The 27,302-nt window shown below is 58.9% G+C and overlaps 1 protein-coding gene across 1 annotated transcript; it reads left to right on the top strand.

Annotated features, from left to right (window-relative positions):
• The first annotated feature begins 610 nt into the window (after positions 1-610).
• On the top strand, positions 611-26,741 carry PPP5C (protein phosphatase 5 catalytic subunit). The gene is made up of 13 exons (XM_090129828.1): positions 611-783; positions 3,909-4,150; positions 8,532-8,679; positions 12,024-12,145; positions 12,241-12,306; positions 12,419-12,517; positions 13,893-13,998; positions 16,569-16,711; positions 20,129-20,216; positions 20,341-20,381; positions 23,819-23,997; positions 25,107-25,188; positions 26,653-26,741. The coding sequence occupies exons 1-13, from the start codon at positions 654-656 to the stop codon at positions 26,713-26,715; spliced, it is 1,509 nt and encodes a 502-aa protein (XP_089985954.1). The 5' UTR covers positions 611-653; the 3' UTR covers positions 26,716-26,741.
• The last annotated feature ends 561 nt before the right edge of the window (positions 26,742-27,302 follow it).

Below are 27,302 nucleotides of genomic sequence, written 5' to 3'. Positions count from 1 at the left end.
GCAGAGCCCCCCCCCAATTTGGGGAGACCCCCCCCCAAATTAGGCATGGAACCCCCCCATACCGGGCAGCTCCCCCCCCCCCGCCCCCCAGTGGGATCTGGACCCCCCAAAGTGGGCACTGAACCCCCCAGAATGGGAATGGACCCCTCAAACTGGTCAGTGCCCCCCCAAACTGGTAGGATCCCCCCCAGTTTGGGGAGACCACCCCCAAACTGGGCAGGACCCCCCCCCCCCCCCTTCCAACTAGTCCTCCCACAACTCTACGGTCCTCCCAGAACTCTATGATCCTCCCACAGCAACTCTATGGTCCTCCCACAACTCTATGGTACTTCCTTAGCAACTCTATTGTCCTCCAACAACTCTATGGTTCTCCCACAGCAACTCTGTGGTCCTCCCGCAACTCTGTGGTCCTCCTACAGCTCTATGGTCCTTCCACAGCAACTCTATGATCCTCCCACAGCAACTCTATGGTCCTCCCACAACTCCATGGTCCTCCCACAGCAACTCTATGGTCCTCCCGCAACTCTATGATATCCCCGTGCTCCGGCCACGCCCCCTTCAGCCTCGCGCCCGTTTACGACATCGCCCTCCTCTCTTTACGACGGCAGCGCTCGGCGGCCCCGCGGTTGCCGGGGGCGCTTTACGGCCCGGCGATGGCGGAGGGCGAGCGGGCGGAGAGCGGCGACGGTCCCGGGCGGCCCCCGAGCCCCGGTGGGCAGCAGCGGGCCGAGGCCGAGGCTGAGGCGGAGGCCCTGAAGACGCGGGCGAACGAGTTTTTCAAAGGTAGCGGGTGTGCCAGATTGGGAGCCATGGAGGGGAATGGGGGAATGGGGGGTGCCAGATAGGGAGCCATGGAGGGGAATGGGGGCTGCCAGATAGGGAGCCATGGAGGGGAATGGGGGAATGGGGGCTGCCAGATAGGGAGCCATGAAGGGGAATGGGGGAATGGGGGGTGCCAGATAGGGAGCCATGGAGGGGAATGGGGGAATGGGGGCTGCCAGATAGGGAGCCATGGAGGGGAATGGGGGGTGCCAGATAGGGAGCCATATGGGTGGAATGGGGGAATGGGGGCTGCCAGATAGGGAGCCATGGAGGGGAATGGGGGGTGCCAGATAGGGAGCCATGAAGGGGAATGGGGGGTGCCAGATAAGGAGCCATGAAGGGGAATGGGGGAATGGGGGCTGCCAGATAGGGAGCCATGGAGGGGAATGGGGGGTGCCAGATAGGGAGCTATGGAGGGGAATGGGGGGTGCCAGATAGGGAGCCATGAAGGGGAATGGGGGAATGGGGGGTGCCAGATAGTGAGCCATTGGTGAGAGAATTGAGGGGCCAGATAGGGAGCCACAGAGGGGAATAGGGGAATGGGGCATGCCAGATAGGGAGCCATGTGGGGGGATAGAGGAATGAGGGGTGCCAGATTGGGAGCCATTAGTGAGGGAATGGGGGCTGCCAGATAGAGAGCCACCGAGGGGAATGGGGGAATGGGGGCTGCCAGATGGGGAGCCGTGTGGGGGTATAGGGGGATGGAGGGATGCCAAATAGGGAGCCAAGGTGGGCTGGGGAACGGAGGAATGGGCTTGCCAGATAGGGAGCTGGTTGGAGGAGGGTGCTGCCAAATAGTGAGCCAGATATGGGTAAATAAGGGGGGAGAGCTGCCAAATACGGATCTGTGGGGGATAACAAAGGGATGGGGCTGCCAGATAGTGAGCCATTTCGGGGGTAATGAGAGGAGGGGGGTGCCAGATAGGGAGCCGTGGTGGATGGGGGGGAAATGAGGGGAAGGAGCTGCCAGATAAGGAGCTGCAGAGAGCTAATAAGGGGAGGGGGCTGCCAGATTGTGAGCTATTGGGGGGGATAATGAGGGGAGGGGGATGCCAGATAGGGATCTATGGGGATATAATGAGGGGGGAAGGGGATGCCAAATAGGGAGACACAAGGAGAAGGAGTTGCCAGATAGGGAGCCATCAGTGGGGGTAGTAAGGGGAAGGAGTTGCCAGATAGTGAGCTGAGGGGGGAGGGGTGGCGAGGGGTTGGGGGGGAAGGAGAGGGGCCTGCCAGATAGGGAGCTATTAGGGGCAATAATGAGGAGGGGGCTACCAAATAGTGAGCCATAGTTGGCAGTGGGAGGAGTGGGCTGCCAAATTGGGAGCAAGAGGGAGGCAGTAGAGGAGCGGGCTGCCAGATAGTGAGCTAAGGATGTTAATACGTGGATGGAGCTGCCAGATAGTGAGCTGTGAGGAGGGGGAGCTGCCAGATTGGGATTCATAAGGAATCAATGAGGGGAAGGAGCTGCCAGATAATGATCCATCAGGAACCAAAGGGGTTAATGAATGGAAGAAACTGCCAGATAGTGATCCACGAGGAACCAAAGGGGTTAATGAAGGGAAAGGGCTGCCAGATAGTGATTCCTGAGGAACCAAAGGGGTTAATGAAGGGAAAGGGCTGCCAGATAGTGATCCGTAAGGAACCAAAGGAGTTAATGAAGGGAAGAAACTGCCAGATAGTGATGCCTGAGTAACCAAAGGGGTTAATGAAGGGAAGGGGCTGCCAGATAGTGATCCGTAAGGAACCAAAGGAGTTAACAGAGGGAAAGGGATGCCAAATAGAGATCCATAAGGAACCAAAGGAGTTAATGAAGGGGCTGCCAGATAGTGATCCATCAGGAACCAAAGGGGCTAACAGAGGGAAAGGGCTGCCAGATAGTGATCCATCAGGAACCAAAGGAGTTAATGAAAGGAAGAAACTGCCAGATAGTGATCCCTGAGGAACCAAAGGAGTTAATGAAGGGAAGTGGATGCCAGATAGTGATCCCTGAGGAACCAAAGGGGTTAATGAAGGGCAGGAGCTGCCAGATAGTGATCCCTGAGGAACCAAAGGAGTTAACAGAGGGAAAGGGCTGCCAAATAGAGATCCATGAGGAACCAAAGGAGTTAATGAAGGGGCTGCCAGATAGTGATCCATCAGGAACCAAAGGGGCTAACAGAGGGAAGGAGCTGCCAGATAGTGATCCCTGAGGAACCAAAGGGGTTAATGAAGGGAAGGGGCTGCCAGATAGTGATCCATCAGGAACCAAAGGGGCTAACAGAGGGAAAGGGCTGCCAGATAGTGATCCCTGAGGAACCAAAGGAGTTAATGAAGGGAAGAAACTGCCAGATAGTGATCCATGAGGAACCAAAGGGGCTAACAGAGGGGAAGGGCTGCCAGATAGTGATCCATGAAGAACCAAAGGGGTTAATGAGGGGACGAGGCTGCCAGATAGTGATCCCTGAGGAACCAAAGGGGTTAATGAATGGAAGCAACTGCCAGATAGGGATTCCTCAGGAACCAAAGGGGTTAATGAAGGGAAGAAACTGCCAGATAGTGATCCGTTCGGAACCAAAGGAGGTAACAGAGGGAAAGGGCTGCCAAATAGAGATCCATAAGGAACTAAAGAAGTTAATGAAGGGAAGAAACTGCCAGATAGTGATCCGTGAGGAACCAAAGGGGTTAATGAATGGAAGATACTGCCAGATAGTGATCCATGAGGAACCAAAGGGTTTAACAGGGGGAAAGGGCTGCCAGATAGTGATCCACGAGGAACCAAAGGAGTTAATGAAGGGGCTGCCAGATAGTGATCCATCAGGAACCAAAGGAGTTAATGAAGGGAAGAAACTGCCAGATAGTGATCCATCAGGAACCAAAGGAGTTAATGAAGGGAAGAAACTGCCAGATAGTGATCCATGAGGAACCAAAGGGACTAACAGAGGGAAGGAGCTGCCAGATAGTGATCCACAGAGCGTCCATGGCTGGAGGAGGACGCCATACAGGAGGATCATAACAGAAAGGGCTGCCAGATAGCGAGCCGGGGGCACAAGGGGGGCTACCAACCGGGACCCCCCCATCTCCCCTGACCTCCACCATCGGCCCAGGGAAGGATTACGAGAACGCAGTGAAGTTCTACAGCAGAGCCATCGAGCTGAACCCCAGCAACGCCATCTATTATGGCAACCGCAGCCTGGCCTACCTGCGCACCGAGTGCTACGGCTACGCCTTGGCCGACGCCACCAGGGCCATCGAGCTGGACAAGAAATACGTCAAGGGTTACTACAGGAGGGCTGCCAGCAACATGGCCCTGGGCAAGTTCAAGGCCGCCCTCCGAGACTACGAGACGGTGAGGAGGAGGGGGGGGGAAACGTGGCCCTAATTGGGGCTGGGGGCATCGCTGTTGTCTGTCGGGGTTGGGATGTCATGGAGAGGAGGTGGTGTTGTGGCAAAGGTTGGGTTTGGGGGCAGATCTGTGGGGCTGAAGTGGCCCATAGATGCATGGGGTGGAGTATGGGGGTCTTTGTGGGGAGAACTGGGGGGGAAATGTAGCCCTAAATGGGGCTGGGGGCATCGCTGTTGTCTGTCGGCGTTGGGACGTCATGGAGAGGAGGTGGTGTTGTGGCAAAGGTTGGGTTTGGGGGCAGATCTGTGGGGCTGAAGTGGCCCACAGATGTGTGGGGTGGGGTCTGGGGGTCTTTGTGGGGAGAAATGTGGCCCTAATGGGGCTGGGGGCATCGCTGTTGTCTGTCGGGGTTGGGACGTCATTGAGAGGAGGTGGTGTTATGGCAAAGGTTGGGTTTGGGGGCAGATCTGTGGGGCTGAAGTGGCCCACAGATGTGTGGGGTGGGGTCCGGGGGTCTTCATGGGGAGAACTGGGTGGGAAATGTGACTCTAAATGGGGCTGGGGGCATCGCTGTTGTCTGTCGGCGTTGGGGCGTCATGGAGAGGAGGTGGTGTTGTGGCAAAGGTTGGGTTTGTGGGCAGATCTGTGGGGCTGAAGTGGCCCATAGATGCATGGGGTGGAGTATGGGGGTCTTTGTGGGGAGAACTGGGGGGGAAATGTAGCCCTAAATGGGGCTGGGGGCATCGCTGTTGTCTGTTGGCATTGGGACGTCATGGAGAGGAGGTGTTGGTGGTGGTGTGTTGTGGCAAAGGTTGGTTTTGGGGGCAGATCTGTGGGGCTGAAGTGGCCCACAGATGTGTGGGGTGGAGTCTGGGGGTCTTCATGGGGAGAACTGGGGTGGAAATGTGGCCCTAAAAGGGGCTGGGGGCATCGCTGTTGTCTGTCGGGGTTGGGGCGTCATGGAGAGGAGGTGGTGTTGTGGCAAAGGTTGGGTTTGGGGGCAGATCTGTGGGGCTGAAGTGGCCCACAGATGTGTGGGGTGGGGTCTGGGGGTCTTTGTGGGGAGAAATGTGGCCCTAATGGGGCTGGGGGCATCGCTGTTGTCTGTCGGGGTTGGGACGTCATTGAGAGGAGGTGGTGTTATGGCAAAGGTTGGGTTTGGGGGCAGATCTGTGGGGCTGAAGTGGCCCACAGATGTGTGGGGTGGGGTCCGGGGGTCTTCATGGGGAGAACTGGGTGGGAAATGTGACTCTAAATGGGGCTGGGGGCATCGCTGTTGTCTGTCGGCGTTGGGGCGTCATGGAGAGGAGGTGGTGTTGTGGCAAAGGTTGGGTTTGGGGGCAGATCTGTGGGGCTGAAGTGGGCCACAGATGTGTGGGGTGGGATGTGGGGGTCTTCATGGGGAGAACTGAGGGGGAAATGTGTCCCTAAATGGGGCTGGGGGCATCGCTGTTGTCTGACGGGGTTGGGGCGTCATTGAGAGGAGGTGGTGGTGTATTGTGTCAATAGTTGGGTTTGGGGGCAGATCTGTGGGGCTGAAGTGGCCCACAGATGTGTGGGGTGAGGTCTGGGGGTCTTTGTGGGGAGAACTGGGAGGGAAACGTGGCCCTAAATGGGGCTGGGGGCAACGCTGTTGTCTGACGGGGTTGAGACATCATCGAGAGGAGATGGTAGTAGTGGTGTATTGTGTCAATAGTTGGGTTTGGGGGCAGGTCTGTGGGGCTGCAGAGACCCACAGATGTGTGGGGTGGAGTCTGGGGGTCTTCATGGGGAGAACTGGGGTGGAAATGTGGCCCTAAATGGGGCTGGGGGCATCGCTGATGTCTGTCGGGGTTGGGGCGTCATGGAGAGGAGGTGGTGGTGGTGGTGTGTTGTGGCAAAGGTTGGGTTTGGGGGCAGATATGTGGGGCTGAAGTGGCCCACAGATGTGTGGGGTGGGGTCTGGGGGTCTTTGTGGGGAGAAATGTGGCCCTAATTGGGGCTGGGGGCATCGCTGTTGTCTGTCGGCGTTGGGACGTCATGGAGAGGAGGTGGTGGTGGTGGTGTGTTGTGGCAAAGGTTGGGTTTGGGGGCAGGTCTGTGGGGCTGCAGAGACCCACAGATGTGTGGGGTGGAGTCTGGGGGTCTTCATGGGGAGAACTGGGGTGGAAATGTGGCCCTAAATGGGGCTGGGGGCATCGCTGATGTCTGTCGGGGTTGGGGCGTCATGGAGAGGAGGTGGTGGTGGTGGTGTGTTGTGGCAAAGGTTGGGTTTGGGGGCAGATATGTGGGGCTGAAGTGGCCCACAGATGTGTGGGGTGGGGTCTGGGGGTCTTTGTGGGGAGAAATGTGGCCCTAATTGGGGCTGGGGGCATCGCTGTTGTCTGTCGGCGTTGGGACGTCATGGAGAGGAGGTGGTGGTGGTGGTGTGTTGTGGCAAAGGTTGGGTTTGGGGGCAGATCTGTGGGGCTGAAGTGGCCCACAGATGTGTGGGGTGGGATATGGGGGTCTTTGTGGGGAGAACTGGGTTGGAATTGTGGGCTGGGGGCATCGCTGTTGTCTGACGGGGTTGGGGCGTCATGGAGAGGAGGTGGTGGTGGTGGTGTGTTGTGGCAAAGGTTGGGTTTGGGGTCAGATCTGTGGGCTGAAGTGGGCCACAGGTGTGTGGGGTGGGGTCTGGGGGTCTTCATGGGGAGAACTGGGGGGGAAATGTGGCCCTAAATGGGGCTGGGGGCATCGCTGTTGTCTGACGGGGTTGAGACATCATCGAGAGGAGATGGTAGTAGTGGTGTATTGTGTCAATAGTTGGGTTTGGGGGCAGGTCTGTGGGGCTGCAGAGACCCACAGATGTGTGGGGTGGGATGTGGGGGTCTTCATGGGTAGAACTGGGTGGGAAATGTGGCCCTAAATGGGGCTGGGGGCATCGCTGCTGTCTGACGGGGTTGGGGCGTCATGGAGAGGAGGTGGTGTTGTGGCAAAGGTTGGGTTTGGGGGCAGATCTGTGGGGCTGAAGTGGGCCACAGATGTGTGGGGTGAGGTCTGGGGGTCTTTGTGGGGAGAACTGGGGGGGAAATGTGGCCCTAAAAGGGGCTGGGGGCATCGCTGTTGTCTGATGGGGTTGAGACATCATCAAGAGGAGATGGTAGTAGTGGTGTATTGTGTCAATAGTTGAGTTTGGGGGCAGGTCTGTGGGGCTGCAGAGACCCACAGATGTGTGGGGTGGAGTCTGGGGGTCTTTGTGGGGAGAACTGGGGTGGAAATGTGTCCCTAAATGGGGCTGGGGGCATCGCTGTTGACTGCTGGTGTTGGGGCGTCATCAAGAGGTGGTGTTGTGGCAAAGGTTGGGTTTGGGGGCAGATCTGTGGGGCTGAAGTGACCCCTAAATATGTAGAGAGAGGTCTGGGGGTCTCCATGGGTAGAGCTGGGGGGAAATGTGTCCCACCATCACCAAGCCCCCATAGAATCCCAGAATCATTGGGGTTGGAACGACCCCAAAGACCTTAAAGGTCCATTAACTGACCCACCACCACCGTAACCCCATAGAATCCCAGAATCATTGGGGTTGGAAGGACCCCAAAGACCTTAAAGGTCCAGAAGTTGACCCAACACCACCATAACCCCATAGAATCCCATAATCACTGGGGTTGGAAGGACCCCAAAGACCTCCAAGATCGAAAAGTTGACCCACCACCACCGTAACCCCATAGAATCCCAGAATCATTGGGGTTGGGAGGACCCCAAAGACCTTGAAGGTCCAGAAGTTGACCCACCACCACCGTAACCCCATAGAATCCCAGAATCGTTGGGGTTGGGAGGACCCCAAAGACCTTGAAGGTCCATTAACTGACCCAACACTACCGTAACCCCATGGAATCCCAGAATCATTGGGGTTGGGATGACCCCAAAGACCTCCATGGGGGTTGGAAGGACCCTAAAGACCTCCAAGATCCAAAAGTTGACCCACCACCACCGTAACCCCATAGAATCCCGGAATCATTGGGGTTGGAAGGACCCCAAAGACCTCCAAGACCCAATATCTGACCCACCACCACCGTAACCCCATGGAATCCCAGAATCATTGGGGTTGGGAGGACCCCAAAGACCTCCAAGACCCAAAATCTGACCCACCACCACCGTAACCCCATAGAATCCCAGAATCATTGGGGTTGGGATGACCCCAAAGACCTCCATTGGGGTTGGGATGACCCCAAAGACCTCCAAGACCCAAAATCTGACCCACCACCACCATACCTTGACCGAATCCTCCAACCATACGCGTTGGAACGACCCCAAAAACCTCCAAAACCCCCCATAACCCTCCCCCCTTCCCCCCACCCCCCCAAAAAAAAACAAAAAACCAAAAGCCCCCAGACCCCCAATGTGCCCCCGCCTCCCCCCGCTGCAGGTGGTGAAGGTGAGGCCCAACGACCGGGACGCCAAGCTCAAGTACCAGGAGTGCAACAAGATCGTCAAGCAGAAGGCCTTCGAGCGAGCCATCGCCAGCGACGAGACCAAGCGCTCCGTCGTCGACTCCCTGGACATCGAGAGCATGAGTGAGGACCCCCCCCCCAAAAAAAATAACCCCTGTGACCCCCGATTTGTAACCTACTGGGTGCTATGGGGGGTGATGGGGGAGGTTGGGGGGCTTTGGTTGGGGTTGGGGTCGTCTATGGGAGGTTGGGGGTCTGGGGGTTGGGGGTGATTCTCAATCGATGGCCAACTTGGTTCTATGGGGGGTTCTGGGGGGGGTTGGGGGTCTTTGGTGGAGGTTGGGGGGCTTTGGTTGGGGTTGGGGTCGTCTATGGGAGGTTGGGGGTCTGGGGGTTGGGGGTGACCACCAATCTATGGCCAACTTGGTTCTATGGGGGGGTCCTGGGGGAGGTTGGGGGTCGTTGGTTGGGGTGGGGGTCTTTGGTGGAGGTTGGGGGTCTGGGGGTTGGGGGTGACTCTCAATCTGTGGCCAACTGGGTCCTATGGGGGGTTCTGGGGGAGGTTGGGGGTCTTTGGTTGGGGTTGGGGTCTTCTATGGGAGGTTGGGGGTCTGGGGGTTGGGGTGATTCTCAATCGATGGCCAACTTGATCCTATGGGGGGTTGGGGGTCTTTGGTTGGGGTTGGGGTCTTTGGTGGAGGTTGGGGGTCTGGGGGTTGGGGGTGACCACCAATCTATGGTCAACGGGGTCCTATGGGGGGTACTGCGGGGGGGTTGGGGGTCTTTGGTTGGGGTTGGGGTCTTTGGTGGAGGTTGGGGGTCTGGGGGTGGGGGGGTGACTCTCAATCTATGGTCAACGGGGTCCTATGGGGGGTTGGGGGTCTTTGGTTGGGGTTGGGGTCTTCCATGGGATGTTGGGGGTCTGGGGGTTGGGGGTGACCACCAATCTATGGTCAACTGGGTCCTATGGGGGGTTCTGGGGGGGGGTTGGGGGTCTTTGGTTGGGGTTGGGGTCTTCTATGGGAGGTTGGGGGTCTGGGGGTTGGGGGTGACCACCAATCTATGGCCAACTTGGTTCTATGGGGGGTCCTGGGGGGGGGTTGGGGGTCTTTGGTGGAGGTTGGGGGTTGTTGGTTGGGATTGGGGTCTTTGGTGGAGGTTGGGGGTCTGGGGGTTGGGGGTGACCACCAATCTATGGCCAACTTGGTTCTATGGGGGGTTCTGGGGGGGGTTGGGGGTCTTTGGTGGAGGTTGGGGGGCTTTGGTTGGGGTTGGGGTCGTCTATGGGAGGTTGGGGGTCTGGGGGTTGGGGGTGACCACCAATCTATGGCCAACTTGGTTCTATGGGGGGTCCTGGGGGGGGTTGGGGGTCTTTGGTGGAGGTTGGGGGGCTTTGGTGGAGGTTGGGGGTCGTTGGTTGGGGTTGGGGTCTTTGGTGGAGGTTGGGGGTCTGGGGGTTGGGGGTGACCACCAATCTATGGTCAATGGGGTCCTATGGGGGGTTGGGGGTCTTTGATTGGGGTTGAGGTCTTTGGTGGAGGTTGGGGGTCTGGGGGTTGGGGGTGACTCTCAATCTGTGGCCAACTGGGTCCTATGGGGGGTTCTGGGGGGGGTTGGGGGTCTTTGGTTGGGGTTGGGGTCTTCCATGGGAGGTTGGGGGTCTGGGGGTTGGGGGTGACCACCAATCTATGGCCAACTTGGTTCTATGGGGGGTCCTGGGGGGGGTTGGGGGTCTTTGGTGGAGGTTGGGGGTTGTTGGTTGGGATTGGGGTCTTTGGTGGAGGTTGGGGGTCTGGGGGTTGGGGGTGACCACCAATCTATGGCCAACTTGGTTCTATGGGGGGTTCTGGGGGGGGTTGGGGGTCTTTGGTGGAGGTTGGGGGGCTTTGGTTGGGGTTGGGGTCGTCTATGGGAGGTTGGGGGTCTGGGGGTTGGGGGTGATTCTCAATCGATGGCCAACTTGGTTCTATGGGGGGTCCTGGGGGGGGTTGGGGGTCTTTGGTGGAGGCTGGGGGGCTTTGGTTGGGGTTGAGGTCGTCTATGGGAGGTTGGGGGTCTTTGGTGGAGGTTGGGGGGCTTTGGTTGGGGTTGGGGTCTTTGGTGGAGGTTGGGGGTCTGGGGGTTGGGGGTGACCACCAATCTATGGTCAATGGGGTCCTATGGGGGGTTGGGGGTCTTTGATTGGGGTTGAGGTCTTTGGTGGAGGTTGGGGGTCTGGGGGTTGGGGGTGACTCTCAATCTGTGGCCAACTGGGTGCTATGGGGGGTTCTGGGGGAGGTTGGGGGTCTTTGGTTGGGGTTGGGGTCTTCCATGGGAGGTTGGGGGTCTGGGGGTTGGGGTGACTCTCAGTCTATGGCCAACTGGGTCCTATGGGGGTTTTGGGGGGGCTGGGGGTCATTGGTTGGGGTTGGGGTCTTTGGTGGAGTTTGGGGGTCTGGGGGTTGGGGGTGACCACCAATCTATGGCCAACTTGGTTCTATGGGGGGTTGGGGGGCTTTGGTTGGGGTTGGGGTCGTTGGTGGAGGTTGGGGTCGTCTATGGGAGGTTGGGGGTCTGGGGGTTGGGGGTGACCACCAATCTATGGCCAACTTGGTTCTATGGGGGGTTCTGGGGGAGTTTGGGGGTCTTTGGTTGGGGTTGGGGTCTTCCATGGGAGGTTGGGGGTCTGGGGGTTGGGGGTGACCACCAATCTATGGCCAACTGGGTCCTATGGGGGGTTCTGGGGGGGGTTGGGGGTCTTTGGTTGAGGTTTGGTCTTGGGGTCCTCGTTTGGGGTCTTGGGGTCCCTTTGGTAGGTCCTAATGGGGTCTCGGGGGTCCTGATTTGGGGTCTTGGTGTCCCCATGGGGTTCTTGGTGTCTCAGTGTTCCCAACAGAACTTTGGGGTCCTTGTAGGGCCTTGGGGTCCCTTTTTGTGGTCCCAGTCGGGTCTCGGTGCCCTCATTTGGGATCTTGGGGTCCTTGTGAGAGGTCCTAATGGGGTCTCAGGTCCTGATTTGGGGTCTTGGTGTCCCCATGGTGGTCTCATGGTCCCCAGGAGGACTTTGGGGTTCTTGTAGGGTCTTGGGGTCCCTGTGAGAGATCCTAATGGGGTCTCAGGACCCTCATTTGGGGTCTTGGGGTCCCTTGAGAGGTCCTAATGGGGTCTCGGGGTCCTGATTTGGGGTCTTGGTGTCCCCATGGTGGTCTCATGATCCCCAGGAGGACTTTGGGGTTCTTGTAGGGTCTTGGGATCCCTGTGAGAGATCCTAATGGGGTCTTGGTGTCCCCATGGGTTCTTGTTGTCCCCAAGAGGACTTTGGGACCCTCCTGAAGCCCTTGCCCTCCCTTTGGGGCATCCCATAGGGTTCTGATACCCCGCCCCACGGGTTTTGGGTTCAATAGGGGTGTGTGTGGGGTTTTATGGGGTCACGAGGGTCCCGACCCCAACGTCCCCCTCCCACCCCCCCCCTTTCTTAATGATCCCAGCCATCGAGGACGAATACAGCGGCCCCAAACTGGACGGTGGCAAAGTGACCCTGAGCTTCATGAAGGACCTGATGCAGTGGTACAAAGACCAGAAGAAACTCCACCGAAAATTCGCCTACCAGGTGAGCCCCCCTCCCCCAACCCCCCCCCCAAAAAAAACCCCAAACCCCCCCCCCCTTGGGTTTGTCCCCAATGCCCCCCCTTTGTCCCCCTGCAGATCCTGGTGCAGGTGAAAGAGGTGTTGGCCAAACTCCCCACCTTGGTGGAGACGACGTTGAAGGAGGTGAGGACCCCCCCTTTCCTTCCCCCCTTCGCCCCCCCCGAATTGATGTCAGTTTTGGGGTTATTGGGGTGTCTTTGTCCCCGTCCCCCCATGGTGACGTTGTCCCCTACAGACGGAGATGGTGACGGTGTGCGGGGACACCCACGGGCAGTTCTACGATCTGCTCAACATCTTCGAGCTCAACGGGCTGCCCTCCGAGTCCAACCCATACGTAGGCACTGCGGGGTGTTGCGGTGGCGGTTGTTGGTGGGGTGGCGGTTGTTGTTGGGGTGACAGTTGTTGGGGTGGCAGTTTTTGGGGTGGGGTGACAGTTATGGGGGTGACATTGCTGGGGATGGTGACGGTTGTTGTTGGAGTGATGGTTGTTGGGGTGACGGTTGTTGTTGGGGTGACAGTTGTTGGGGTGGGGTGACAGTTACTGGGGGTGGCAGTTTTTGGTGTAGGAGGACAGTTATGGGGGTGACATTGTTGGGGATGGTGGCAGTTATTGTTGGGGTGATGGCTGTTGTTGCGGTGACGGTTGTTGTTGGGTTGGCAGTTGTTGGGGTGACGGTTTTTGGGGGTGACAGTTACTGGGGTGACATTGTTGGGGTGGGGTGACAGCTATTCAGGTGACAGTGTTGGGGCGGGGTGATTGTTATTGGGGTGACAGTTATTGGGGTGACATTGGGGTGACAGTTATTGTTGGGGTAACAGTTTTGGGGGTGGGGTGACAGTTACTGCGGGGACGTTGTTGGGGTGACAGTTATTGTTGGGATTGGGGTGACAGTTGTTGGTTGGGATGACAGTTATTGTTGGGGTGACAGTTGGGGTGACAATGCTTGTTGGGTTGGGGTGACAGTTTGGGGGGTGAGGTGACAGTTATTGGGGTGACAGTGTTGGGGTGGGTCGATGGTTAATGGGGTGACAATTTGGGGGGTGACAGTTATAGTTGGGGTTGGGGTGATAGTTTTTGGGGTGACAGTTATTGGGGTGGTGTGATGGCTGCTGGGGTGACGATTTTGGGGGTGACTGTTATTGTTACAGTGACAGAAAATGGGATTGGGTTAACAGTCATTGTTGGGGTGGGGTGACAGTTATTGGGGTGGGGTGACGGTTGCTGGGGTGACAGTTTTGGGGGTGACATTGTTGGGGTGACGTTGGGGTTGACGGTTGTTGGGGTGACAGTTCTTGCTGGGGTGACAATTATTGGGGTGGAGTGACAGTTGTTGGGGTTGGTGTGACAGTTGTTGGGGTGACATTGGGGTTGGGGTGACAGGTTTTGGGTTGGGGTGACATTGTTGGGGTTGGGGTGACAGGTTTTGGGTTGTGACATTGTTGGGGTTGGGGTGACAGTTATTGGGGTGACATTGCTGGGGTTGGGGTGACAGGTTTTGGGTTGGGGTGACATTGTTGGCGACGGCGACAGTTATTGTCGGGGTGGGGGGACTGTTTTTGGTTGGGGTGGCAGTCCTTGGGGGTGACAGTTGATGGGGTTGGGGTGACGCTTATTGTCGGGGTGACGGTTGTCGGGGTGCCGCTTTTTGGGGGTGCCATTTTTTGGGGGTGCCATTTTTTGGGGGTGCTTTTCCTGACCCTGCCCTCAGATTTTCAATGGGGACTTCGTGGACCGCGGCTCGTTCTCGGTGGAAGTCATCCTCACCCTCTTTGGGTTCAAGCTGCTCTACCCCGACCACTTCCACCTCCTCAGGGGTAACAGCGGCCGTGTCCCCGGTGTCCCCGTGTCCCCATGACCCAGCATGGTGTCCCCGTGTCCCCCTGTCCCACTGCGGTGTCCCCTGGCGTCCCCGTGTCCCCAATCTGGGTTGTGACCCCCATCCCTATGACCCAGAGCGATGTCTCCACGTCCCAAACTGGGCTGTGTCCCCCTGTCCCACTGCAGCGTCCCCGTGTCCCCATGGCCCAGGATGGTGTCCCCTGTCCCCACTATGTGCTGTCCCCCTGCCCCCATATCCCAGGGCAGTGTCCCCATGTCCCTGTGTCCCACAGTGGTGTCCCCTGTCCCCAATCTGAGCTGTGTCCCCATTGCCACATCCCGGAATGATGTCCCCATGTCCCAGTCATGGCTGTGTCCCCCTGTCCCCATGGCCCACTGCAGTCCCCTGGTGTCCCTCCTGTCCCCAATCTTGGTTGTGTCCCCAGACTCCACATCCCAGGGCATTGTCCCCAAGTCCCACAGTGGTGTCCCCTGTCCCCAATCTGGGTTGTGTCCCCCATCCCCATGACTCAGAGCAATGTCCCCATGTCCCAATCTTGGCTGTGTCCCCATGTCCCACTGCAGTGTCCCCATGTCCCCATGGCCCAGGATGGTGTCCCCATGTCCCTAATCTGGGTTGTGTCCCCATGGCCCCATGGCCCAGGATGGTGTCTCCATGTCCCAAACTGGGCTGTGTCCCCATGTCCCACTGCAGTGTCCCCGTGTCCCCATGGCCCAGGATGGTGTCCCCTGTCCCCACTATGGGCTGTCCCCCTACCCCCATATCCCAGGGCATTGTCCCCGTGTCCCACAGTGGTGTCCCCATGTCCCAGTCATGGCTGCGGCCTCATGTCCCACTGCAGTGTCCCCATGTCCCCATGGCCCAGGATGGTGTCCCTATGTCCCCATGGCCCAGGGCAGTGTCCCCTGTCCCCAATCTGAGCTGTGTCCCCATTCCCACGTCCCAGAACGATGTCCCCATGTCCCAGTCTTGGCTGTGTCCCCATGTCCCTATGGCCCAGGGCAGTGTCCCATGTCCCCAGTCTGGGTTGTGTCCCCATCCCCATGTCCCAGAATGATGTCCCCATGTCCCCCAGTGGTGTCCCCTGTCCCCTCTATGGGCTGTCCCCCTATTCCCATATCCCAGGGCAGTGTCCCCATGTCCCCATGTCCAACAGTGGTGTCCCCTGTCCCCAATCTGAGCCGTGTCCCCATGGCCCAGGATGATGTCCCTATGTCCCAGTCTGAGTTGTGTCCCCTGTCCCCACATCCTAGGGCAGTGTCCCCATGTCCCCATGTCTCACAGCAGTGTCCCCATGTCCCCGTGGCTCAGAGCTGTGTCCCCTGTCCGCATTCTGAGCTGTGTCCCCATGGCCCAGGGCAGTGTCCCTATGTCCCCAATCTTGGTCATCTCCCCTGTCCCCATATCCCACTGCAGTGTCCCCATGTCCCCATTCTGTGCTGTGTCCCCATGTCCCCATAGCCCAGAACGACGTCTCCTGTCCCCATGTCCCCATTCTGGGTTGTGTCCCCATGTCCCCATAGCCCAGAACGACGTCCCCTATCCCCAAATCCCCATTTAGAGCTCTGTCCCCATGTCCCTATAGCCCTGAATGATGTCCCCTGTCCCCCTGTCCCCATTCTGTGCTGTGTCCCCATGTCCCCATAGCCCAGAACGACGTCCCCTGTCCCCAAGTCCCCATTCAGGGCTGTGTCCCCATGTCCCCATAGCCCAGAATGATGTCCCCTGTCCCCATGTCCCCATTCAGGGCTGTGTCCCCATGTCCCCATAGCCCAGAACAACATTCCCTGTCCCCATGTCCCCATTCTGTGCTGTGTCCCCATGTCCCCATAGCCCAGAACGACGTCCCCTGTCCCCAAGTCCCCATTCTTTGCTGTGTCCCCATGTCCCCATTCTGTGCTATGTCCCCATGTCCACATAGCCCCGAATGACGTCCCCTGTCCCCATGTCCCTATTCTGGGTTGTGTCCCCATGTCCCCATAGCCCTAAATGATGTCCCCTGTCCCCATGTCCCCATTCATGGCTGTGTCCCCATGTCCCCATAGCCCAGAACGACGCCCCCTGTCCCCAAGTCCCCATTCATGGCTGTGTCCCCATGTCCCCATTCTGTGCTGTGTCCCCATGTCCCCATAGCCCAGAACGACGTCCCCTGTCCCCATGTCCCCATTCTGTGCTGTGTCCCCATGTCCCCATAGCCCAGAACGATGTCCCCTGTCCCCATGTCCCCATTCTGTGCTGTGTCCCCATGTCCCCATAGCCCCGAATGACGTCCCCTGTCCCCATGTCCCTATTCTGGGTTGTGTCCCCATGTCCCCATAGCCCTAAATGATGTCCCCTGTCCCCATGTCCCCATTCATGGCTGTGTCCCCATGTCCCCATAGCCCAGAACGACGTCCCCTGTCCCCAAATCCCCATTCTGTGCTGTGTCCCCATGTCCCCATACCCCCCCCAACGCCCCCCATCCCCGCTGTTCCCCCACCCCCCACATCCTGGCTGTTCTCCCCTCTCCCCCCTCGACCCCCCATCACCTCCCTGCCCCCGCAGGGAACCACGAGACGGACAACATGAACCAGATCTACGGCTTCGAGGGCGAAGTGAAGGCCAAATACACGGCGCAGATGTTTGCACTCTTCAGTGAGGTCTTCGAGTGGCTGCCCCTGGCGCAGTGCATCAATGGCAAAGTGCTGGTGAGGGTCCTCCCCCCCATTCCCCCCCATTCCCCCGCCCCGTGTGATCCCAAAAGCTCCGGGGACAAACTATGGGGTGGAAGGGACCAGTGTGGCATGGCTGCCCCGTTCTGGGTGTCCCTTCATGTTCTGGGTGTCCCTTCCCATTCTGGGTGTCCCTTCATGTTCTCGATGTCCCTTCCCGTTCTCGATGTCCCCCTCTTGTTCCCCTTCACATTCTGGGTGTCCCTTCCTGTCCTCAGTGTCCCCTTCATGTTCTGGGTGTCCCTTCCCATTCTGGGTGTCCCTTCCTGTTCTCGATGTCCCTTCATATTCTGGATGTCCCCCTCCTGTTCCCATTCTGGGTGTCCCTTCCCGTTCTCGATGTCCCCCTCTTGTTCCCCTTCTCATTCTGGGTGTCCCTTCATGTTCTGGGTGTCCCTTCCTGTTCTCGATGTCCCCCTCCTGTTCCCCTTCCCATTCTCGGTGTCCCTTCCATCCTTTGTGTCCCCTCCCCATTATTGTCCTCTTCTTCCCCTTCCTGTTCTCGATTCTCTTCCTGTTCTCGATGTCCCTTCATGTTCTGGATGTCCCCTTCCTCTTCCCGTTCTGGGTGTCCCTTCCTGTCCTTGGTGTCCCCTTCATGTTCTGGGTGTCCCTTCCTGTTTTCGGTGTCCCCTTCATGTTCTGGGTGTCCCTTCCCATTCTGGGTGTCCCTTTCCAGTTCTTGGTGTCCCTTCCTGTTCTGGGTGTCCCTTCCCGTTCTCAATGTCCCCCTCTTGTTCCCCTTCACATTCTGGGTGTCCCTTCACGTTCTGGGTGTCCCTTCCTGTCCTCAGTGTCCCCTTCATGTTCTGGGTGTCCCTTTCCAGTTCTTGGTGTCCCTTCCTGTTCTCGATGTCCCTTCATGTTCTGGATGTCCCCTTCCTCTTCCCATTCTGGGTGTCCCTTCCTGTCCTTGGTGTCCCCTTCATGTTCTGGGTGTCCCTTCCTGTCCTCAGTGTCCCCTTCATGTTCTGGGTGTCCCTTCCCATTCTGGGTGTCCCTTTCTGTTCTCGATGTCCCTTCATATTCTGGATGTCCCCCTCCTGTTCCCATTCTGGGTGTCCCTTCCCGTTCTCGATGTCCCCCTCTTGTTCCCCTTCTCATTCTGGGTGTCCCTTCATGTTCTGGGTGTCCCTTCCTGTCCTCAGTGTCCCCTTCATGTTCTGGGTGTCCCTTCCTGTTCTCGATGTCCCCCTCCTGTTCCCCTTCCCATTCTTGGTATCCCTTCCCATCCTTTGTGTCCCCTTCCCATTATTGTCCCCTTCCTCCCTTTCCAGTTCTTGGTGTCCCTTCCTGTTCTTGATGTCCCTTCATGTTCTGGATGTCCCCCTCCTGTTCCCCTTCCCATTCTCGGTGTCCCTTCCATCCTTTGTGTCCCCTCCCCATTATTGTCCTCTTCTTCCCCTTCCTGTTCTCGATTCTCTTCCTGTTCTCGATGTCCCTTCATGTTCTGGATGTCCCCTTCCTCTTCCCGTTCTGGGTGTCCCTTCCTGTCCTTGGTGTCCCCTTCATGTTCTGGGTGTCCCTTCCTGTTTTCGGTGTCCCCTTCATGTTCTGGGTGTCCCTTCCCATTCTGGGTGTCCCTTCCCGTTCTCGATGTCCCCCTCTTGTTCCCCTTCACATTCTGGGTGTCCCTTCATGTTTTGGGTGTCCCTTTCCAGTTCTTGGTGTCCCTTCCTGTTCTTGATGTCCCTTCATGTTCTGGATGTCCCCCTCTTGTTCCCCTTCTCATTATGGGTGTCCCTTTCCAGTTCTTGGTGTCCCTTCCTGTTCTTGATGTCCCCCTCCTGTTCCCCTTCCCATTCTCGGTGTCCCTTCCCATCCTTTGTGTCCCCTCCCCATTATTGTCCTCTTTCTCTCCTTCCTGTTCTCGATTCCCTTCCTGTTCTCGATGTCCCTTCATGTTCTGGATGTCCCCTTCCTCTTCCCATTCTGGGTGTCCCTTCCTGTCCTCAGTGTCCCCTTCATGTTCTGGGTGTCCCTTCCTGTCCTCAGTGTCCCCTTCATGTTCTGGGTGTCCCTTCCCATTCTGGGTGTCCCTTTCTGTTCTCGATGTCCCTTCATATTCTGGATGTCCCCCTCCTGTTCCCATTCTGGGTGTCCCTTCCTGTTCTCGATGTCCCTTCCCGTTCTCGATGTCCCCCTCTTGTTCCTCTTCACATTCTGGGTGTCCCTTCCTGTTCTTGATGTCCCCCTCCTGTTCCCCTTCCCATTCTCGGTGTCCCTTCCCATCCTTTGTGTCCCCTTCCCATTATTGTCCCCTTCCTCCCTTTCCAGTTCTTGGTGTCCCTTCCTGTTCTCGATGTCCCCCTCCTGTTCCCCTTCCCATTCTCGGTGTCCCTTCCATCCTTTGTGTCCCCTCCCCATTATTGTCCTCTTCTTCCCCTTCCTGTTCTCGATTCTCTTCCTGTTCTCGATGTCCCTTCATGTTCTGGATGTCCCCTTCCTCTTCCCGTTCTGGGTGTCCCTTCCTGTCCTTGGTGTCCCCTTCATGTTCTGGGTGTCCCTTCCTGTTTTCGGTGTCCCCCTCTTGTTCCCCTTCACATTCTGGGTGTCCCTTCACGTTCTGGGTGTGCCTTCCTGTTTTCGGTGTCCCCTTCATGTTCTGGGTGTCCCTTTCCAGTTCTTGGTGTCCCTTTCCATTCTCGATGTCCCCCTCCTGTTCCCCTTCCCATTCTCGGTGTCCCTTCCCATCCTTTGTGTCCCCTCCCCATTATTGTCCCCTTCCTCCCCTTCCTGTTCTCGATTCTCTTCCTGTTCTCGATGTCCCTTCATGTTCTGGATGTCCCTCTCCTGTTCCCCCTTCCCATTCTGTGCCCCCTCCCCATTATTGGTGTCCGCTCCCTTCCCATTCTCAATGTCCCTTTCCCCCCCCCCTTACCCATTATTGGTGTCCCCCTCCTGTTCCCTCTCCCCATTATTGCTGTCCCCTTCCTCTCCCTTCATGTCCTCGGTGTCCCCTCCCCATTCTCTGTGTCCCTTCCCCCCCTCCCCCCTCCCCATTCTTGGTGTCCCCTCCCCATTCTCAATGTCCCTTTCCTGCCCCTCCATTCTTGCTGTACCCCCCCCCATTCTTGGGGTCTCCCCCCCCTCCACAATTTTGTTGTCCCCTCCCCATTCGCAGTGTCCCCTTCCCCCCCTCCCCCTAATTCCTGGTGCCCCCCCCATTCTTGATGTGTGTCCCCCCCCCCATTTCTAGTGTTCCCCCCCCATTCTTGCGTCCCCTCCCCATTCTCAGTTCCCCCTTCCCCTCCCCTCCCCCATATTCGGTGACCCCCCGCCCCCTAAATCTCGGGCCCCATTGCCTTCTGCTGACCATCCCCATTCGGTGTCCCCATTGTCACCCCTTGTCCCCCCCCCCTCCCCCGCCCCCCTGACCCCCCCGTGGCTCAGATCATGCACGGGGGTCTCTTCAGTGAGGACGGGGTCACCCTGGACGACATCCGGAAGATCGAACGGAACCGGCAGCCCCCGGATTCAGGTGGGACCCCCCCCCTATTTCCCTCCCCCCCCCCCATTTTTGGGGTCCCCAAAGCCACCATGGGGGGGCAGGGGGACGTGTTGACCCCCCTCCCTCCCTCCCCCCCCAATCCTACACCCCACAGGGCCGATGTGTGACCTGCTCTGGTCCGACCCGCAGCCACAGGTGAGTTCAACCCGTTGGGTGTCCCCAACGTCACCCCTGGCTTGGTGGCCCTGGTGTCCCCGTGTCACGATGACCCCATGTCACGATAACCCCATGTCATGATGGCCCCATGTCTTGGTGGCCCTGGTGTCCCCGTGTCGTGATGCCCCCATGTCGTGATGCCCCCATGTCATGATGCCCCTGTGTTTTGGTGGCCCTGGTGTCCCCACGTCTTGGTGTCCCCACGTCTTGGTGTCCCCATGTCATGACGTCCCCATGTCATGATGTCCCCGTGGCTTGGTGTCCCCATGTTGTGGTGTCCCCAGTGTCCCCATGTCTTGATGTCCCCATGTCACGATGTCCCCATGTCCTGGTGGCCCTGGTGTCCCCATGTCATGATGTCCCCATTGCTTGCTGTCCCCATGTCATGATGTCCCCATGGCTTGGTGTCCCCATGTTGTGATGGCCCAATGTCCCCCTGTCCTGGTGTCCCCATGTCGTGACGTCCCCATGTTTTGGTGGCCCTGGTGTCCCCACGTCTTGGTGTCCCCATGTCATGACATCCCCATGTCATGATGTCCCCGTGGCTTGGTGTCCCCATGTTGTGGTGTCCCCAGTGTCCCCATGTCTTGGTGTCCCCATGTCGTGATGTCCCCATGTCTTGGTGGCCCTGGTGTCCCCGTGTCATGACGTCCCCATATTTTGGTGTCCCCATATCATGGTGTCCCCATGTTGTGGTGTCCCCAGTGTCCCCATGTCTTGATGTCCCCATGTCACGATGTCCCCATGTCCTGGTGGCCCTGGTGTCCCCATGTCATGATGTCCCCATTGCTTGCTGTCCCCATGTCATGATGTCCCCGTGGCTTGGTGTCCCCATGTTGTGATGGTCCAATGTCCCCCTGTCCTGGTGTCCCCATGTCGTGACGTCCCCATGTCTTGGTGGCCCTGGTGTCCCCACGTTTTGGTGTCCCCATGTCGTGATGTCCCCATGTCTTGGTGACCCTGGTGTCCCCATGTCATGATGTCCCCATATTTTGGTGTCCCCATATCATGGTGTCTCCATGTTGTGGTGTCCCCAGTGTCCCCATGTCTTGATGTCCCCATGTCACGATGTCCCCATGTCCTGGTGGCCCTGGTGTCCCCATGTCATGATGTCCCCATGGCTTGGTGTCCCCATGTTGTGATGGCCCAATGTCCCCTTGTCCTGGTGTCCCCACGTCTTGGTGTCCCCATGTCATGACGTCCCCATGTCATGATGTCCCCGTGGCTTGGTGTCCCCATGTTGTGGTGTCCCCAGTCTCCCCATGTCTTGGTGTCCCCATGTTGTGATGTCCCCATGTTTTGGTGGCCCTGGTGTCCCCATGTCATGATGTACCCGTGGCTTGGTGTCCCCATGTCGTGGTGGCCCAATGTCCCCCTTTCCTGGTGTCCCCATGTCGTGATGGCCCCATGTCTTGGTGGCCCTGGTGTCCCCATGTCATGACGTCCCCATTGCTTGCTGTCCCCATATCATGGTGTCTCCATGTTTTGGTGACCCCAATGTCCCCATGTCATGACGTCCCCATGTCATGACGTCCCCATGTCATGATGTCCCCGTGGCTTGATGTCCCCATGTTGTGGTGTCCCCAGTGTCCCCATGTCTTGATGTCCCCATGTCACGATGTCCCCATGTCCTGGTGGCCCTGGTGTCCCCATGTCTTGCTGTCCCCATGTCTTGCTGTCCCCATGTCTTGCTGTCCCCATGTCTTGGTGTCCCCATATCATGGTGTCCCCATGTCGTGGTGTCCTCATATCATGGTGTCCCCAAGTTGTGGTGACCCCAGTGTACCCCGTCCTTCCGTCCTCCGTCCTTCCGTCCCCCATCCTTCTGTCCCCATGCTTCTGTCCCCCATCCTTCCATCATTCTGTCCCCCGTCCTTCTGTCCTCCATCCTTCTGTCCCCACCCTTCCATCTTCCATACTTCTATCTGTCTCCCATCCTTCCATCATTCTGTCCCCCGTCCTTCTGTCCCCCGTCCTTCTGTCCTCATCTTTCCATCCCCATCCTTCCGTCTTCCATTCTTCTGTCTGTCCTCCATCTCTCCGTCCCCGTCCTTCCATCCTCCATCTTTCCATCCTTCCATCCTCCATCCTTCCATTCTCCATCCTGTCCGCCGTCCTTCTGTCATCCTTCTGTCTGCTGTCCTTCCGTCGTCCTTCTGTCCGCCGTCCTTCTGTCATCCTTCCGTCCCCATCCTTCCATCCTCCATCTTTCCATCCCCATCCTTCCGTCCTCCATCCTTCCGTCCTCCATCCTTCCATCCTTCCATCCTCTATCCTTCTGTCTGCTGTCCTTCTGTCCCCGTCCTTCCGTCATCCTTCTGTCCGCTGTCCTTCCACCCTTCCACCCTTCCATCCTCCATCTTTCCATCCTCCATCTTCCATCTTCCATCCTTCATCCTTCCATCCTTCCATTCTCCCTCCTTCTGTCCCCTGTCCTTCTGTCCCCATCCTTCCATCCTTCCATCCTCCATCTGCCATCTTTCCATCCTCCATCCTCCATCTTTCCATCCTTCCATCCTCCATCCTTCTGTCCCCCGTCCTTCCGTCCCCATCCTTCTGCCATCCTCCATCCTTCCATCCTCCATTGTTCTGTCCCTCGTCCTTCCCTCCCTGTCCTTTTGTCATCCTTCTGTCCACTGTCCTTCCGTCCCTGTCCTTCTGTCCGCTGTCCTTCCGTCCCCATCCTTCCATCATCCTTCCGTCCCCGTCCTTCTGTCATCCTTCTGTCCGCCATCCTTCCGTCCCCATCCTTCCATCCTCCATCCTTCCATCCTCCATCCTTCCATCCTCCATCCTTCCATCCTCCATCCTTCCATCCTCCATCCTTCCATCCTCCATCCTTCCATCCTTCCATCCTTCCGTCCCCGTCCTTCCGTCATCCTTCCATCCTCCATCCTTCCATCCTTCCATCCTTCCATCCTCCATCCTCCATCGTTCTGTCCCTCGTCCTTCCCTCCCCGTCCTTCTGTCATCCTTCTGTCCGCTGTCCTTCCGTCCCCATCCTTCCATCATCCTTCTGTCCCCGTCCTTCTGTCATCCTTCTGTCCGCCATCCTTCCATCCTCCATCTGCCATCCTTCCATCCTCCATCCTCCATCCTTCCGTCCTCTATCCTTCTGTCTGCTGTCCTTCCGTCCCTGTCCTTCCGTCATCCTTCCATCCTTCCATCCTTCCATCCTCCATCCTTCCATCCTTCCATCCTCCATCCTTCCATCCTTCCATCCTCCATCCTTCCGTCCTCTATCCTTCTGTCTGCTGTCCTTCCGTCCCCGTCCTTCCGTCATCCTTCCATCCTCCATCCTCCATCCTCCATCCTTCCATCCCCTTCCTTCGATTCTCCCTCCTTCCATCCCCGTCCTTCCGTTGTCCTTCCGTCCGCCGTCCGTCCGTCCGCACATGACGCCGTTCCCCCCTCAGAACGGTCGCTCCGTCAGTAAGAGAGGCGTCAGCTGTCAGTTCGGACCCGACGTCACCCGGAGTTTCCTGGAACGGAACCGCCTGGATTTCATCATCCGCAGCCACGAGGTGAAGCCGGAGGGCTACGAGGTGGCCCACGACGGGAAGTGCGTCACCGTCTTCTCCGCACCCAACTACTGGTGAGCAGCACCGCGGGGCGACCCACGGACGGCCCCACGGACAGCCCCACGGACAGCCCCACGGACAGCCCCACGGACAGCCCCACGGACGGCCCCATAGCATCATGGCCCCATAGCGTCATGGCCCCACAGCATCAATGGATGGCCCCATGGATGGCCCCATAGCGTCATGGCCCCATAGCGTCATGGCCCCATGGACGGCCCCATGGATGGCCCCATAGCGTCATGGCCCCATGGACGGCCCCATGGATGGCCCCATAGCGTCATGGCCCCATGGGTGGCCCCATAGTGTCATGGCCCCATAGCGTCATGGCCCCATGGATGGCCCCATGGATAGCCCCATAGCGTGGTGGCCCCATGGATGGCTCCATGGTTGGCCCCATAGCATCAATGGATGGCCCCATGGATGGCCCCATAGTGTCATGGCCCCATAGCATCATGGCCCCATGGATGGCCCCATGGATGGCCCCATGGATGGCCCCATAGCATCATGGCCCCATAGCATCATGGCCCCATGGACAGCCCCATGGACGGCCCCACGGACGGCCCCATAGCGTCATGGCCCCATGGATGGCCCCATAGCATCATGGCCCCATGGACAGCCCCACGGACGGCCCCATAGCGTCATGGCCCCATAGCGTGGTGGCCCCATGGATGGCTCCATGGATGGCCCCATAGCATCATGGCCCCATGGATGGCCCCATAGCGTCAGGGCCCCATGGATGGCCCCATGGATGGCCCCATAGCATCATGGCTCCATGGATGGCCCCATGGATGGCCCCATAGCATGGTGACCCCATGGAAGGCCCCACGGATGGCCCCATAGCATCATGGCCCCATGGATGCCCCTATAGCATCATGGCCCCATAGCATCATGGCCCCATGGATGGCCCCATAGCATGGTGACCCTATGGATGTCCCCAATGTCCCCAATGCCCCCAATTGTCCCAGATGTCCCCAATGTCCCCAATGTCCCCCCCGATGCCCCTGATGTCCCCCAATGCCCCCAATTGTCCCCGATGTCCCCATTGTCCCCAATGTCCCCAATGTCCCCCCCGATGCCCCCAATGTCCCCAATGTCCCCAATTGTCCCCGCTGTCCCCCCGCAGTGACCAGATGGGCAATAAGGGCTCCTACATCCACCTGCGTGGCAGCGACCTGCGCCCCGACTTCCACCAGTTCACAGCAGTGGTCAGTATGGGGGGGGGTATGTGCGTGTCCCCCTCCCCAAAATCCCCCCCTATGGACCCCCCCCAACCCCCCGATCCCCCAAAACCCAACCTGGGCTGTTCCCCAAACCCTCGACACCCCCATAAAGCACCCAGGTCCACCCAGGACCCTTAGGACCCCCCCCCCAAAACCCATTCTTCTCCCCCCCCCACACACCCCCCCCTTCTCTGTAACAACTCAGGGACCCCCCCCCAAACCGTGGGACTCCTTTAAACCCACCCTGCCCCCCCCCCCAAATAACACCAGGGAACCCCCAAACCCACCCAGGACCCCCCCAGGCCCAAGGAGCCCCTCCTTAACCAACCCTGCCCCCCCTCAAATAATACCAGGGAACCCCCAAACCCATCCTGGACCCCCCCCCAAACCCAGGACTCCCCCAAACCGAAGGAGTTCCCCCTAAACCCATACTGCCCCCCCCCCAAATCTACCCAGGGACCCCCAAAACCCACCCTGGACCCTCCCAACCCCTGGGACCCCCCCAAACTCACCCTGCCCCTCCTCAAATAATACCAGGGAACCCCCAAACCCACCCAGGACCCCCCCCCCCCCCAAGCCCAGGCCCCCCCAAGCCCAAGGAGCTCCCCCAAACCCACCCTGCCCTCCCCCCTAACCCCCAGGACCCCCTCCCCCCCCCCAAACCCACCCTGGAACCCCCCCTAAAACTCAGGACCGCCCCCAAAGCCACACAGGGACCCCCAAAACCCACCCTGGACCCCCCCCCAAACCCAGGACTCCCTCAAACCGAAGGAGCTCCCCCTAAACCCATCCTGCCCCCCCTCCCAAACCTACCCAGGGAACCCCAAAACCCACCTGGAACCCCCCCCACCAACCCCCCAGATCCCCCTTTGTGGGGTTGGGGCATGGGAAGGGGGGGAAGGGAGGGTGGGATGTTGGGGGTGGGGGGTCTGTGGGTCTTAGGGGAGCATTGGGGGGGGTTTAGGGGGGCATGGGGGTCTGGGGGGGGCACAGCAAATGGGGGGTTATGGCAAATACGGGGGGGGGATGTTGGGGGGGGGGCTCTGGGGGTCTTAAGGGAGCATTGGGGGGTTGCTATGGGGGGGGTGGGCTTAGGTGGGCATGGGGGTCTCGGGGGGGGGGCAAAGTGCTGGGGGGGGTGACTGCATGTAGGTGGGGGGGGGGCTTTGGGAAACTCCAGGGAGGGGGATATGGGGAAGCTATTGGGATTATGGGGGGGGGGGGGACTTTTGGGGAGGGGGCATTGGGGGGGGGAGGTAATTTATAGGTGGGGAGGCATCAGTGCTTTTGGGGGGGGGGGCGGAGTCTGTGTTGGGGGGTCCCAACCCCCATAGCTGTAATGTTGGGGTGGGGGGGGGGGTGATGACGCCCCCACCCCCCTTTTCAACCCGCCCCCCCATCCCATTTTCTCACCTTTTTTCTCTCCCCCCCCCCCCAAAAATCCCACAGCCTCACCCCAACGTCAAGCCCATGATGTACGCCAACACCCTCCTGCAGCTGGGCATGATGTGACCCCCCCACGCCCCCCCCCCCCCCAAATCCCCCCCCCCCATCCGCCTCTATTACCCCCTCCCCCCACCCCCACCCCCCCCAAATCCACTAAGGGGCGTTTTTAATATATCAGACGATTGTATTTATTCCCCTCCCCTCCCCTTAAATTGGACCCCCCCCCCCCTTTTTCCCCTCTCCGGGATAAAGGGGTGAGGGGGGGGGGGGACCGGGGGGGCGGGGTTAGGGGGCTCCGCCCACCCCCTGGTGGGGGGGAGGGGGGGAGGGAGGGATGCCCCTCCCCCACCGAGCAATAGATGCATGGGGGGGGGGGGGGGGCGGGGCCTGCTCAGGATTTGCCCCCCCCCCAAGCTCCCCCCCCCACCCCCATCTCCCCCCCCCCCCCCCACGGGATTTTACTGTCTGTAATTAAAAGATATTAAAATAAAGTAATTATTGTAACCTCGGGGGCGGGAGCGTCTTCGCCTCGGAGGTCGGAGGGGGGGGGTTGGGGGGGGGGGGGGCTTCAGGAAGCCGTTCTGTTGCCATGGAAACCCGCGGCTGTCGCTGTGGGGACGCGCGGCCTTGCGAGGCCTGGCCTCCTGTTGCCA

This window comes from Phasianus colchicus, chromosome 38 (genome assembly GCF_987193195.1).
Source record: "Phasianus colchicus chromosome 38, bPhaCol1.hap1.1, whole genome shotgun sequence".
Lineage (NCBI taxonomy): Eukaryota > Metazoa > Chordata > Aves > Galliformes > Phasianidae > Phasianus > Phasianus colchicus.
This window is presented reverse-complemented; position numbering and strand designations above follow the sequence as displayed.